Raw genomic sequence first — 16,007 nt, 5'->3', positions numbered from 1 at the left:
TCCTAAGTTACCAATCTTCTGTAACTCACTGTTTAGGTTTTTATGAATTTGAATTAGTATAATTTTCAATTGTTTTCTGTGCTTTCGGAAAATCTCTTTAGAGACTAAGTGTATAATATGCTGAAATAGAGAGAGATTTGAGGAATATTATTGCAATACTCTATATGTGAGATGGGAATATATTTGAGAGATGCTACAAAATGAAAATAAACAGCTACTGGCATCAGATTAAATATGGGAATTGAATAGTAATGGGCTGTCCAGGATGACTCAGATTTTCGATTCTAAGGGAATGGGAGACTGATGTTGCCCTGACAGTAAGAGGAAAATTAACAAGAGAAGGATCTAAGGGAAAAGGTAATGAGTGTGGTGTTAGAAATTAGAGTTTAAGATATCTACTTGATATTTAATCTGGGATGTGTGAAAGTTATTGTTAAAGTTATAAAATTGGAGATTAGCAAGGGGACTGAGCAGAATAAGTAGATTTGTGAATTGTTAGAATAAAGATGGGCATTAAATCTATGTAAACTGATGAGATCATCAAATGAAGTAGCATAAAAGGAGAAAAGAAGAAGAGCCATGAAGAGGATCTAAATTATACTTATAGTTAGAGGGCATTATCTGGAAGAAGGTCCAGCAAAGGAAACAGAGAATGAATGGTTAGATGGGAAGGAGAACAAGCATAACGAGGTATTTTGAATTTTTAGAAATAAGAGGACATCAGGGTCAAAGATAATAGGATTGGGGAAAAAAGTCATTAGTTTTGACAAAAAAAGTTATCATTCTAGAGAGGACAGTTTTATCCAATGATAAAGCTAGAGGCTAGGTTTTAAGGTAATAATAAGACAGTGAGAAGACAGAAGCAGAGTCATGTATTTTAGCTGGAATTTTATTTTTAAAGGAATCTAGCCTCAAAAGATAGAGGAGATATAGTATGATCATTATGGAAGGATCAGTAGAGGGTTTTTTGTTTTTATTTACTTTTCAATGGGAAAGATATAGGCATGTTTATAGACAATAGAATATAAGCAACTAGACATGGAGATATTTAAAATTGATTTACTAAGGATCAGAGAAGTGGAACAATCTGTTGTGGGAAACTGGAAAAAAATTGATTCTTTGAGCAAGTGGAGGGGCTAGCCTTCATAAAGATGAAAGCTACTTCATTGTGTGAGATTGAGTGAAATAGGAGCTCAGTTGAGGTTGTGAATCATTAATATGTAGTTGTTCCATTAAAATGGTTGCATTATACTCCTCAATTTTGTTCAGCAGATTATATCTGTCTATCTATGTATCTATATATCTATGTATCTATCTATCTATCTATGTACTGTTGAAGGCAGTAAATGATTTCAATTGCTCAAGGCTGAATGCAAACAGTATTATAATAATAATAATAATGGAAAGTAGGACTGAAGAGAAGAGGACAGTAGGCTACTGTGTACAAAGGACATTGCAATCACAAAGAATTAATATTGAAGAGGGAGACAGTCTAGGCTCCCTAGGACTTCGTGTGTTTTTAGATAGATAACAGCACAGGAGGTTGTATAGGAATATAATTGGTAATATAGGGAAAATGAGAAGCAGAAGTTGGATACATTGAAAGATAAATTGGTAACATCAAGATATATCCATAAGTACATGTGAATTTTCATATAAATTTGTCTCTGTGTATATTATCTACAAAGGAATTTACAACATTGAAAAGATTATGAAATATTTATGATATAGCATGAAAGAAAAAAATTTAAGTTGAAAATTTGTAAAATAGTTATGTACTAATTAAGTAGAGAGATGAAATCACATATCTCCTAATAATTTGAAATCCTAGATAATCATATTCAGTGGTTCAAAGGGAAAGCCCAAGATCATCTACAACCAGACCATCACATGTGATCTTTCTATAAATTCAGGATAAAGCTAATTTCTTTTATCAATAGAGAAAAACTGGTCTTTCTCTCTCTCTCTCTGTGTTTGTGTATGTGTGTGTGTGTGTGTGTGTGTGTGTGTGTGTGTGTGTGTGTGTGTACAGTTTGCTGTTTGAGAGCAAGCCCTGCTGAGGATAGAGAATGTAGATTCTAGATAACTGGCCAATGAAGAATTCACTGATAATGTTAAATAATTCTCCTAATAACAATACAGTTTGTAAGCAGCATTGATGCTGTCATGATGATGAAATATTACAACATGACTCACAGGATTTTAAATAATACCTTAACATATCACTGTTACATTCAACACATGAAATTGTTGACTAAAGAAGGGAAAAAAAACATGAATCATAGCATCATTATTGATATAAAGTTTAGTAGAATTCATGAAAGAAATTCACAAATAAACAGAGTCTTCTGGGAGAGGCATTTGGTGAGTTGGTTGAGTGGATTTTGTCAAAGATTTAAAAGCAGTCAGGAACATAATTTTTTATGTCAAACTCCAAAATGCATAAATGCCACATGGAATGCATTCCAAATAGTTCCAATGATCATCCATGGACATTCAATCTAATTTTTAAAAGAAGTTCATTTCAGTGACTAAGTGCTTTTCCTAAAACTTTCTTCAGGGCACATATGACATCTTTATTTCTGAGACTGTAGATGAAAGGGTTGAGCATGGGAGCAAGAATGGTATATGAGATGGCCAAAATCTTGTCTTGACCTGGAGCATGATAGGACTTTGGTCTCATATATGTACAGATAACTGAACCATAATATATCACAACCACAGTCAGGTGAGAGGAACAAGTGGAGAAGGCTTTTTTCTGGGCCTCAATGGATTTCATTTGAAGCACAGTACGAAGAATCTGACCATAAGAGCCAAGGATGATGGAAACAGGAATCAGGAGAACAAACACAGCACTCACAGAGACTCCTCCTTCATATTGTGAAGTATCAACACAGGAGAGTTTCAACATGGCTGGAATTTCACAGAAAAAGTGATCAATGGCCTTTGTGCCACAAAAAGGAAGGAGCAGTACATAAGTTGTATGAATTGTAGAGTTCATGATTCCCCCAAACCAGCATCCAGCAGCCATAAGAACAGTGATTCGATGGCTCACGAAGATGGGATAACGCAAGGGGTGGCAGATGGCTATATAGCGATCATAGGACATGGCTACCAGAATAAGGCATTCAGTACTCAGGAAGGCAGAATGGAGGAAGACCTGGAAACCACAACCTGCAAATGTGATAGATTTCCTGCCAGATATGTAGTTACTGGCCATCTTGGGAACAATATTAGAGGTGTTCAAGACATCAGTGAAGGACAGATGCTTGAGAAGGAAATACATTGGTGTGTGGAGTCGGATATCAAGTTGGATAAGAAGAATCAAGATTGTGTTTCCCATAATTGTCACCATAAACATGACGAGAATGAGTGTTAAGAATAACAATCCATACTGATTCGGATCTAATAATCCTATTAGGATGAAATCTTTATCCAAAGTCTTATTCTTTTGCTCCCTCATCAGTATTAGTTGCCTTGTCCACCTATAGTCCAAAAGACAAGTTTTCACAAGGAAAGAAGATTGAATAAAAACCCAATCCAGGACAGAGTCCATGGCTACAAAATAATAACTTCCAACTAAAATTATTTTATTTGTTTAGTTCAAAAAATTGCAATTCAAATAAATCAGTTATGTGAATTACTTGAATTAACTGAGCACTTGGGAAAATTGATAAAAGTGCTGAAAAAATCAAAAAGTTTCATCTGGGTTTGCTGATATTAATATTCCTTTCTAATTTGATTTCTTAGCTTGACAGGCAATAAGGAAACTTATTCAATCTTTCAATATCTGACCTTTTTTTTCTGAAGTGAATATAAAGGAACATTTTTCAATGCAATGAAGAGATCAGAAACTTATGGAACTTTGGGGGAGGACTGTTTGTAAAATTTATAAGCACACTGGATTCAGTGATAAATATTCCCTTAGTCAAGGATGGATTGTTTTGTTCATATCATCATCATCATCATCATCATCATCATCATGAACATGATGATTACCATCATAATTATTTTTTTAATTAATTTTTAATTATAGAATTAATCAAACTTTTCTAAAGAGTATAATTAAAAAGTAAACCATGATTGTACCTGAAACTGAAAATTAATTTCAACTTGCTATTCCTTTTAAATCTATAAACAGGTATTAGGCAAATTTCTTTTTTTCCTTTTTGGTCTTTCATCCTTCAAATTTGCTTTAGAGATGGTTACTATTAGAAAGAAACAGACATGTATATGTGTGTGTGTTTCTATGAAAAAAAATTTTTTAATTCTTTCTTTGGATGCAAATAGTGTCTTCAAAAATTCATTATTTTTACTCTATGTATTTATAGTGGTCAAAAGGTCTTAGTCATTTAAAGTCATTTCTAAAACAGTATTGCTGCTATTTTGTAAAAGGATCTCTTGATTCTTCTATTCATTTCACGCTTCATCATTTTTTTCAAGTCTTTCCATGCCTTTCTAAGATCATTGAACTCAGCATTTTCTACAGTAGTCAATCACAACAAAATATCAGAACTTACTAAGCCATTCCCCAGTTGATGGGAATGCCTGAAATTGCCAGTTCTTTGCTATCACAAAGAGAATTGCTCTAAACATCCTTTTCATATTTAAAGTTATAACTACTGTTACTGAATTTCCCTTCATTTTATTTTTACTCAGCATTTTCTTTCTCACCCTCTCCCTATCTTTCCTCCCCACTCTCCCACTTCCCTTCCCATCTGCCCATTCCGGAATATGGATCCAACTCTCCATATATGAATCCAAACAACATCCTCCTCTACATAGACCTGCAAAAATCACTTCCTACACACTGTTTCCCAGTTTTCCTAAATCTCTACATGTTCAGAAGATATTTTTCCACCATTCTGGATGTACATATTGTTTTATTTTCTTTAACCTAATTGAGAGTAAGCTTTAAAACTCCAACCCTCCATCCCTACCATCTTCCTTGGCATTATTTTTTATATCCAATTTAATAATATAATTCATTCCTTTTACCTTTTCCTGCTCAATTTTGTGTTTTTTATAATCAACTCATCATGCACAATGTATCTTTCAAACAGTCAGAATAATGATTATAGTTTTAATAATACAGATAAATATTTTCAATATTATATTAGTATAGATTTGTGTGTGTGCGTGCGTGCGTGTATGATAGTATGAAGATGTGATTTTTTTCCTTTCGTCTTGAAGAAGTCAATGATATCTGGGAGATGATACCAAGACAAGTAAGTGAATTGGATTTGAGTGAGGGGGTGCTGTGCTAAGTCACCAGTCTTAGCACTACCTTACACACAAATATGCATACATACATTCATACAAACACATACATACATATATACATACATACATGCATAATAGTTTGACATTAATGAATGCCTTAGAATTAGTCTTGAATGTTTTCTTTATATTGCTTCATATTTTTATATCCAATTTTCCATTGAGTACTAGTTTTTTTGTTTTTGTTTTTGTTTTTTTTTTTGTAACAAACACCTAAAAGTCCTTCAGTTCATCAATATTTTCAAGGTAAATTATTCTTGGGTGCAATCTCTGCTCTTTTGCCTTTCAAAATGCAATATTCTGAGATCAACTGTATTTTTAAAAGTAGAACCTACTAGGTTATGTAAAATCCCAACTGTATTTTAATAGTATATAAAGTATACTTTTCACTTGTTGCTTGCACTGTTTTCTCTTTAACCTGGTATCTTTGAAGCTTGACTATAACATTCCTCTAAGTTTCTCTTTGATATTTCTTTCAGATTGTGAACAATAGATTTTTTCCTACTTCTATTTTATCCTCCTGTTCTAGAACATCAGGTGATTTTACTTAATAACACCTTATAATATCATCAAGTAGTCTGACAATTTTTAGATTTCATCTACTTAATTTGTTCTCCTGATCAATTGTTTTTTTTTCCTAATAAGAGGTTTCAGATTTTCTTCTGTTTTTCTAATTTTATTGTTTCTTGGTGTCATATAATGATAATCAATTCCTCTTGCCCAGTTCAAGTTTTCAGAATTATTTTCTTCCTCTAGATTTTGAATCACTTTCCCCAATGGGTTACCTTTCTTTTCAAATTTTTTAATTTTTTTCTTGATTCTTGATTTTTGAATTCCTTTTGAAATTCTTCCAAGATTTCTTTTGGGGGTTGTGATCAGTTAACATTAGTCTTTAGGGTAAGACTAAAGGGTTTCTTTCTTTGTTTTGTTTTTTGCTCCACTATCATACTCTGAATATGAGTCCAGATTCTCTTTTGCACCATTGTAGTTATCAATGGTCAGATTAAATTCCCTTTGCTTATTCATTTTTTATTTTGTTTTATTTATTTATTATTTAGCATTTCATTATTATAATAAGGTTTTTAACTCCAGGTTGTGGATATTGTTACCCAAGGACTTGAGTCCTTCTTGCTGCTATTTTCTGAATTCTGACCAGGGGTCAACCTCAGATTTTTGTACTTCCTCACAGCACAATTAGGAACTGCAATCACACTATCCCCAGAATGCTGTCTCCTGTGGTAATGCACCTCCCCCCAACCCAGGCTCCCTCCTCCTCTCTACATCCACATTCTGGAAAAACTTCTGGCCAGCACTGCTAAGCCTGGTTTCTAGCAACAGTGCAAGTATGTCCTTCAGTCATCTTATTCTCATCCATCTGCTAGTTTGTTAGATGAAAGATTAGTCTTTGTGAATATATATATATATATATATATATATATATATATATATGGCTGATGTGTTTATGTGCAGTTATGTGAGTGTAAGTCAAAAGAAAGGACCCTGACCAATCATTGTTCTGAACAAGTTCCCCCACCTGACATTAAGCCTCCTAACCAAGGGGAGGTCAAAAACTAGCTCCAACTGGTTAAGATTTAACTTAGTTTCCCTGTCTTCTGCAAGGGTAACTGCTCAATGAAGTTTGTAGATATTACTGTACCTTCACTTGTGCTCATTAGTATAACGACAAGGGCAGAAAAAAACATGTTGGAAAGGGTGTAGGATGAGCACAATGATTAGATTGTATATCTGATCCCAATGACTGGCAGGAAGAAGGAGCAAGCCTAAAAGACTAGAGTTGTCACAATTTCCTGTCTTTTTCCACTATGAAAATTAATCCTTTTCTGCTGAAAGGTTATTAATTGATAAAAATCTATTTTAATAAAATAACTCTAGACTAAGTATTTATAATTATGAGTCATTTATAAAATCATATTATCAACACTGCAATTGGAAGCACATCTTAAAGTCTTCCAAGTATTTGATATATCTGATCTCAGAACCTTATAGAAATTATATGAATTGGTTAATTTGAGTATAATTATTATCTTTTATAGATGAGAAACTGGGGAGAATTAAATATCTTGGTTAAATATCTTGAACCTGGTCATATGGCTAATAAATAATCAATGGAAAAATTTCAATTCTGGTTGTCCTGAAGGCAATTCTGCATTTCACTATTTGTATCAGTAGTGTCAAACTCAAAGAAAACTGAAAACCATTAATGATTCCCATAGGTAGCATACTGAATTTGCTTTAAAATATAATATTGTATTTTCTTTACTTTGCCAAAGATCTCCAAATTGCTTTTTAATGGAGTTTGGACAGTAGTTTTAGTGATGAGTAACCTATGGCTCCAGGTCATGGATTAATGCCCCTGCTCTATTATATGCCAACTCTCACATAATCATTAAGTTAATAACTGAGGACGGCTAGGTGGCACAGTGAATAGAGCACCGGCTTTGGAGTCAGGAGTACCTGGGTTCAAATCCAACCTCAGACATTTAATAATTACCTAGCTGTGTGTCCTTGGGCAAGCCACTTAGCCCCATTGCCTTGAAAAATCTAAAAAAAATTAATAACTGAGATGGACTTGGTGTCTTGTGCTGACCAAATTGAAAATGCATTTGGCGAACATGGTAGAGGAGGTCAGAAATTTCTTCCACAAAGAAGGAAATACCATCCCCAAAATGAATGCAGAACAACAAAAATAAAGGGGAAAAACACCTGTTCTCCTAAAACAATGGGAAAAGAGCTCAGAGAAGGCTCCAAGGATTGAGGTTTGGTCTGTGTGAAAAGTAAACACCTCCAGGCTCCACTGAATCAATACACAGTGGACAAAGCTGAGGGAAGCAGTTGAGACCCCAGGCAATTTTACTTCAACCTTCACTTTATTCATAACTTCAAAAACTTTCATCTCCCAAACTTTTACCTCCCAAATTTTCATCTAAAGTACAACAGATCTCTGAGTGAAAAAAAAAGGTAATAGAACCCCTCACTGTTTCTAGAACCTAGCCCAGTGGTTCTGACCATATGTGATCCCTGGTGGTGGTTGTTCTTGAGCAACAGTAAACATAAGTCTGGTGAGTGTGGTGTCACAGGAAGGAAGGAAGGAAGGAAGGAAGGAAGGAAGGAAGGAAGGAAGGAAGGAAGGAAGGAAGGAAGGATGGAAGGATGGAAGAATGGAAGGAAAGAAGGAAGAAAGGAAGGAAAGAAGGAAGGAAGGAAAGAAGGAAGGAAGGAAGGAAGGAAGGAAGGAAGGAAGGAAGGAAGGAAGGAAGGAAGGAAGGAAGGAAGGAAAACAATTTGACTCCAAATTAGATTGTTGCTTTTAGACAAATCCTACAGGACAGTGGGACAGCTAAGTGGGGAGAGGAGGAGAAGCTAGGTGGTACAGTAGATAGAGCACCAGACCTGGACTCAGGAAGACTTGAGACTAGTCCTCAGAACCTCACCAGCTGTGTGACCCTGGGGGAGACATTTATTGTTGCTTGCCTCAATTTTTTTTCAGCTATAAAATGATCTGGAGGAAGAAAGTGCATATTGCTCCAGTATTGTTACCAAAACAAACCCAAATGGAGTCAGGGAGAGATGATTTAGAATTACTGAACAGTGGTTCAGCAACCAAAATAAAATATTATCATAATTACACAAAAAATACAAATATGACTCTTGTACAATATTGTTCCACTTAAATTATGATTAGAGTTTTCAGAAACTTCCAAACTGACCAAGTGGTTTTTGAACCTTTTAAATCACTTAGATTAAAATATTCCTCATTAATTAATCAATTAACATGAACTCCCAACCCATTTTATAGAACAGTTGTAAAATGAGCTAGAGAAATCTCTTTTCTCATTATATTTTAGGAATTACTAAGGTAACTAGGCTTTGTTAACACCTACCTTATCTCTGATTTTCGAAACTAAGAAAGTTAGACTTTTGGTAATCACCTAGGAATACTTCCCCCTCCTCATGAACCCATATTTAAAGGTTTGGGGAATTGCCTCTTCCACCACTAATGTCAAAGGCTGCTAATTCTCTTCTCACATCTTTACCTACTTACAACCAAAATGGTGGAGAAAAGCTAGGCGGTGTTTTAAGCCTTCCTGGCTTTCCCTCAGAACTGAAATGAAGCAAGTCTCATAGCAGATTTTAGATCCACAGAAACCAGAGAAGACAAGAAAGGGACATTTTCCAGAAAAGGTTGTCAAGAGGGGAAGTTGGGTATTCCCAAGGCAGAGAGCTGAGTCCTAGTGCACTGGGCAACAGGCTGAGGCAGAAAACTTACCTGAGAATTGCAGAGGTGGGAGCTGAGACCTTTGTGATATGTGCAGTGGGCAACCAGGGAGAGTTCTTGTGGGGCTGCCCAAAATACTCATTCTGTCAGCTCAGGTGATTTGGAAGGCCCAAACCCTTGGTGTTTCCAGAGAAGACCCCAGAATTCCTTTGGAGGGCCTGGCTTTCCCCAGTACAGAGAAATAGCCCCAGTTGTTGGTACCTTGACCAGAGGCCCTGGTGTGGACAGCAGGACTTCCCCAGGTCTGACCATCCAGAGAGACCCTATGACTTTTCTAGTCATGACAGCCTAGACCAGTGACTGGTTCTTAAGTTTTTCAAAGGTGTGTTCTTTACAATGTTGTAATCATTGTATGAATTGTTCTTCTGGTTAGACTCATTAGTCTCTATTTTGAAGCATGCAAATCTTCCAACATTTTTCTGAATCCACACCTTTCATTAGATTTATGAAGAATGGTCATAATATATATATATATATATATATATATATATATATATATATTTACATATGTAAATACATATACAATATATATTGAGATAAGTAGGTTGGGAGGTAGATAGCTAAAGATAGATAGATGATAGATAGATAGATAGATAGATAGATAGATAGATAGATAGATAGATAGATAGATAGAAAGGTAGATATCCCAGGCCCACCAAAAGATTTTGCTTAAAGAAGCATCATTTCCTGACACTCCAACTGATAGAGTAAAACAGTTAGGTATATATTACTTAATATTTTCAACAAATAAGTGCTGAAATAGGTTGCATCTCAATTCTGCAAACATGTTTCACTATACAATCTTCTTGAAATGGCTACCAGAGATCTCATATTTACCAACATACACAGAAAAATATAAACATGCGTAAAGAAGGATGAGCTGGATATAAAGAGAAAAGAGATTTCTCTATTTTATAACTATTTTATAAGCTGTGTTGTGATCATCTTAAGTGATCAGTTAATGAGGGATAATTTAATCTAAATGATTTATAAGGAAATATTACATATTCATTAGTTTCCTTAAAACTAAGGATGATAATGAATAATAAAATGAGTATAAGGAAAGGGGGGGGGTGTCCTGAGTTAACAAAATGATCAATTTCATGGACAAATTATATTTATAGCAGTCATTTCATCAACTTTGCAATTCTATCCACACAGATAATTAGGTAATGATTTCAACATGCTGGCCAAACTTATTTTTATTAGAGATATTGTCATTCTTTGTGGTTATTGCTTTCTTTTCTAGAAATTCATTTAGAATCCACGTGTGTATGCATGTATATATTCTAAAATTTCTCCCAGTACTAAAATCAAGTTCATACTCCTGTACATTATAGCATCAAGTTTCTTCCATGGTTTTTGAAAAATTGTCCAATATTGGCCTTTTTACAATCTTCTAGTACTTACACAATCCATCCAATATTTAAACAATCACAACTTGCAGTTCTTTCTGTAGATGACCATATAAGTCATTGGATAGGCACCAAAGCAGAGTGGAAATACTGTCTCAAATATTGTCTTTGTGATATTCTAGCTATGTGACATTGATGAAATCACTTAACTTCTCTACGATTATCTTCTCTAATATAATTTGGAGGAAATTGTACCTCACAGAGTTGTTTTGAGCTATCAAAACAGTTAAATCAACCTTAAAGAAACATACTAATATTTTGTTGTGGTTGTTGAGTTAATTCAGTCAAGGTAGACTCTTAGTGACTCTATGGACCACAACAAATAAGACCCTTTTTTTCACCTATTATCTCTTAAAGTTTGTCCAATTCATGTTTATTGTTTTCATGACACTTTCCATCTATCTCCCTCTCTATTATCACCTTTGCCTTTTGCCTTTAATCTTTCCCAACATTAGGGACTTTTCCAATGAGTTCCATCTTCTCATTGTATAGCCAAAGTATTTAAACTTCAGCTTCATTATTTGACCTAGGCAGGAATTGCCTGAAATTAATTTCTTTCAGTACTGACTGATTTGATCTCCTTGGGATCCTAACCTCTTAAAAGTCTTCTCAAGCACTACAAATCCAAATCATTAGTTTGGAAAAACTCAGTTTCCATTATGATCCAACATTCATAGACATTGAATGCTGTTGGGAAAAGCTATAGCTATGATCATACAGACCTTTGTCTAATGTCAAAGGAAACAGAAAATCACTCTGGTATTAATGCCAAAAAATGGGCAATTTTGAAATGAAATGAAGCTTAATTTAGGAATATTTAATGTAATTTAATCAAATCCACAAAGGGTTATCACTTAATATACTATATCCTCTTGAATAATGGCTAATAAAAGTCTAGTATTAATTTTTCTTATACTCCTTCCAGCACTAAAGCCATTATCATTGGCAAGAAAAAAGAAAGTCAAGTATAAACTGAACTGATCTCATTTCTCATCATTGTTAGTGATTATCATCTCAACCATGTTGTGCAGTGGTTTTTCCCTTTCTTTGTTCTTGTTCTTCCACCTAGTATAGGCTAAAAGAAAACTCTCTCAATAGCTTTTCTCACTAGCTTCAGCTTATTCTTGCCTTTAAAAAATATATTTAGTATCCTTTCTTACACAAATTCCATAAAGTTCCTATTTAATAAATATCACTGGGATTTAAAAACAAAATAAAAAACTCTGATTGTAGAAAGTTATGTATATATATATATATAGATAGATAGATAGATATGTTTGTCAATGTTTACCAAAACTGAAAGTCAGCCAAATTTCCTTTCAGGGCCTCTAGATTCCTAATGCTATGCTCTTATTTTCCTCACATCTTCTAATGCAAATGCATTTTTAGGATACATATTTCTACTATACCTTATCAAAATGTGCTTTCAGGAAAGAACCTCTAAGTCATTCGTGGAAAGGAATCAATGACACCATGAAATTACAAAAAGGTAGAGAATGTATTCCACTAGAGGTATCAGTTTGAATGTTGGATTTTATAGAATGTACTTTTTCTGAGAGATATTGAAATGAATTACATGTTTTTAAATTGACAAAGCATCACAGGAAAAAAAAAACTGTGAGAAAGTTGAGAGGGCATTGGGTTTTGAGTCAGGAAGAAGTGAATTTAAATCAGTCATCAAATCCATTTTATCTATGTGACTTGGGAATATAAAAACAAAACCACAAAACAAAAATCATTCACTCTGCTAAAACTCAGTTATAAATTTAAGTTGCAAAACTTAGTTGTATAAAAGTAAGATTAGTAAATTTGAGGCATGTGAAATAATAATTTCTCGTAATTATATTGTGATTGAAGATTATTTCTCTTTAGAGAATACTAGATCTGATATGGGTCTCCTTTCTCCCTAATTAGAAATAGTCTCCAAAAATCTTTGCCCTTTTTTCAAATTCAGGAGGAGCAGGATGTAAGGAGACTATCCTCTCAGGAAGAGACAACCAAAGTTGAGAGAAAAGTTGTTCATAGACTATAGCCTTTGTACATCATTTTCAGGTAAAGATGAGGTGGAATTTCTTTGGGTTGGTCACTAAGGAGGTTAATTATTACCTCTAATCTTTGGTTTTGCTTAAAATACTAATTTCTTTCTTTTTTCTGGGTGTCCATCTTGGATGGTGTCCACATATAGATTTATTGGTAAATCAAAGAGAATAAAACTGTCTTTAATCTATATTTTTCTGTGATATTATTTTAACCCAAAGATTCCTAAGATTTTTAAATTTTTATGGTTAACAAGCATTAAACTCACTTGTTTCTAAGGTCCTCATTCTCCATCGATGACCCTATCTTGAGAAAATTAATCAGAGACCCCATCTGCTAAAAAAACATATCTGTGTGTTTGAACTGAGCAAAATAATAGTAATTTGACTTGACTTAATTAGGATGGTTTTAGGTACTGGGTCTTAATTGTTCTGAGTAAATGGCTACACAATTCAATCAGTCTGATTTGAAATAGACCATGCTAGCACCAAGAATTGCCAAAAATTACTACTGGTTTCTAAATATTTCTGTGAAGATAACACAGAAGTTCTGCCCTGCCAGATTGCATCTAATTAAAATGTCTTACCAAGTCCACTTAGCTGACTGACATAAGGATATCTTTACCTTCTTCAAACTGTCAATAACCTTAGATTATTTCAATAACCTTAGATAACACCTAGGGAATTCTAAAACAGCTAGTGCTTTTGAGTCATTGATTTAAATTTTAAAATTGCTTGTTTCTAGGGTTAGAGTTTCAGGAAATTCAAACCCTTTTATTCCTGCTGACAAGTTAAAATAAAAACTTCTTAACTTGTCCTTCAAAGTTTCCTATCCATGTGGTTCTATGCTCCCCAGACAGTCCCATTTCACATTACTCATCTCAGTGCCTTCTCCCTTGTCAGGGAGTTCAAATCTTTCAGTATTTCTGAAAGACCTGAAATATGTAAAAGACTTTACTTTGAAAATGGGTTTTATACACAAAGGAAGAACAGGCCCTGTCCTTGCTCACCTGGAGAGATCAAAGACTTCCTCTTGACCCTTCCAGCGCCTGTGAATTCACAGATCCTGCTTTGTAAGGATGGAGATTCTCTTCTCTGCAGCTGGAAATTTTTCTCCTCCCTCAAGTCTCAAATCAACCATCAGTACATGGGCTCTTCCCTGGCTACAGGATGCACATTTTAATATTTTATTATGCCTTTCTAAGAGCTCCTCATCTAGATGGTTCCTCTGTTCTTATCATGTTCTACTCAATTGGCTAGTTACTTTCAGAGATTTTTCAACCCCTCTTTTGGATAGAGTTAAACCAGCTGGCCTCAAAGGTCTCTCTCAATTGTTGAAATGAAGATTGTGGGAGGTAATGTTGTATATTGGAATGAAAATCATGATGATCTAGCTTCATGTCAGGCTACAAGCACTCCCCAAGAATGTGACTCCACACTATTCTCATAACCTGTTTTAGTTTCTATAATTTCATATATAAAAGGGGATAAGAACAACTCCCCACATTGGCTGTGAACAAGAAAGAAGGCTATAAAGATCAGTAAAGATACATTTTTAAAGGTAATTTCAATGTATCTGGTATGGTAAGCATTATAAATTATAAAGCACTATTAATAAATGTTGCTGCTATGGTTATTCTGTCCTTTTGATTAGATTTTTGTGAAGATGCTGAACAGAACCAGAAATTAATAGAAACAATATCCTAAGTAGAGGCTACCCTGTCTTTACCTTTATTTCTAGAGCACACACTGAAGTATATCTAGGAGTTCTCTCTTCAATCTAGAAAATCCTCAAATACTTAACATGAACTAGATTAAGAAAACAATGACACAATTTAAAACATTTATGTTCCCATCCTGCTTTTTTAGGAACTTACCTGATCACTGTAGTCAAAATGGTCTGGTGGAAGAACAACCTGAGAATGGAGAAAGGGAATTGTGATGGTGGCTCTTTGACACTTTACACTGAAATTATAAAGCTCAAGGATGCATGAGGAATAAGCCACTGCTGTTGGAGTAGCTGCATATTTATTACTCTGATGCAGAGGTAAAGTCCCCTATGAGATTTATAACAGCCTTCAGAGAATCCATTACATAGATAAAAACCTTCTGGTTTTACAGAGTAATTGAATGATTTATTCTAGCCCATAAATATTTCAATACATAGCTTTGTAGAAAGTGATTAGAAGTGGACAAACAGGATGGACAAAGACCTGTTCATGGCAAATGAGGACTGGCTAAAGGAACTGGGGATGCAAGGAGACCTGAAAGTTCATTCCAATTAACAATAACTACTATAAAAGACTTTAAAGATTTACAACTATAATCTCCTTTGGTTCTCCCAAGCACTCTGTGTTGTTTTTGTTGGTCAGTTGTTTAAGTTGAGATTGACTCCTTTGTGGCCTAATTTGAGTTTTTCTTGGCAAGATCACTGGAGAGATTGCCATTTATTTCTCCAACTCATTTTAGAACTCCAGAACATATTGCAGATGGTTACACATTATACTATAAATATTGTAAAAATCACTTCCTCCTTGGGACAAATTAGGAAACCCAAGCACAGTGACAATTGTCTGACAAACCATTTGATAGTTGGTATGTCTAAATTATTGTATGACTGAATGAATTTTTTTTCTTTGTAAAAAAACTTATTTCCAACAAGGTCAGAACTATAATTAGTCAGGAAAATAAGAATCAGGGACAGGGAAGAAACACAATATTCATCATCTCTGTGTTTAATGAAGGCTTTTAAAAAGTTTTTTTCAAAGGCATTTTTACTAATAAGATTCAAAAAGGACAAGGTTCCCCCAATTACTTGGAGATACGCCATCCCTAACATCACCTTACTCCTTGGATTAAAATGTTGGTCATTTTCTCCATGGCATTTGGCTAATAATGGCCTTTATAAGGCAGAATCACTTTACATGATTTATTGAAATTATGGATATAAATTCAAATTGAGACAGTTAGTATTTCCTA

The 16,007-nt window shown here is 34.3% G+C and overlaps 1 protein-coding gene across 1 annotated transcript; it reads right to left on the bottom strand.

Moving 5' to 3' along the window:
- Positions 1-2,524: 2,524 nt before the first annotated feature.
- Positions 2,525-3,361, bottom strand: LOC141509431 (olfactory receptor 2AJ1-like). The gene has a single exon (XM_074218991.1). It carries the CDS (start codon positions 3,359-3,361, stop codon positions 2,525-2,527), a length of 837 nt encoding a protein of 278 aa, XP_074075092.1.
- Positions 3,362-16,007: the final 12,646 nt, after the last annotated feature.

Source organism: Macrotis lagotis, chromosome 1 (assembly GCF_037893015.1).
Source record: "Macrotis lagotis isolate mMagLag1 chromosome 1, bilby.v1.9.chrom.fasta, whole genome shotgun sequence".
NCBI classification, from domain to species: Eukaryota; Metazoa; Chordata; class Mammalia; order Peramelemorphia; family Peramelidae; genus Macrotis; species Macrotis lagotis.
Note: the sequence above shows the minus strand (reverse complement) of the source record. Positions and strands in the feature narration are given on the sequence as shown.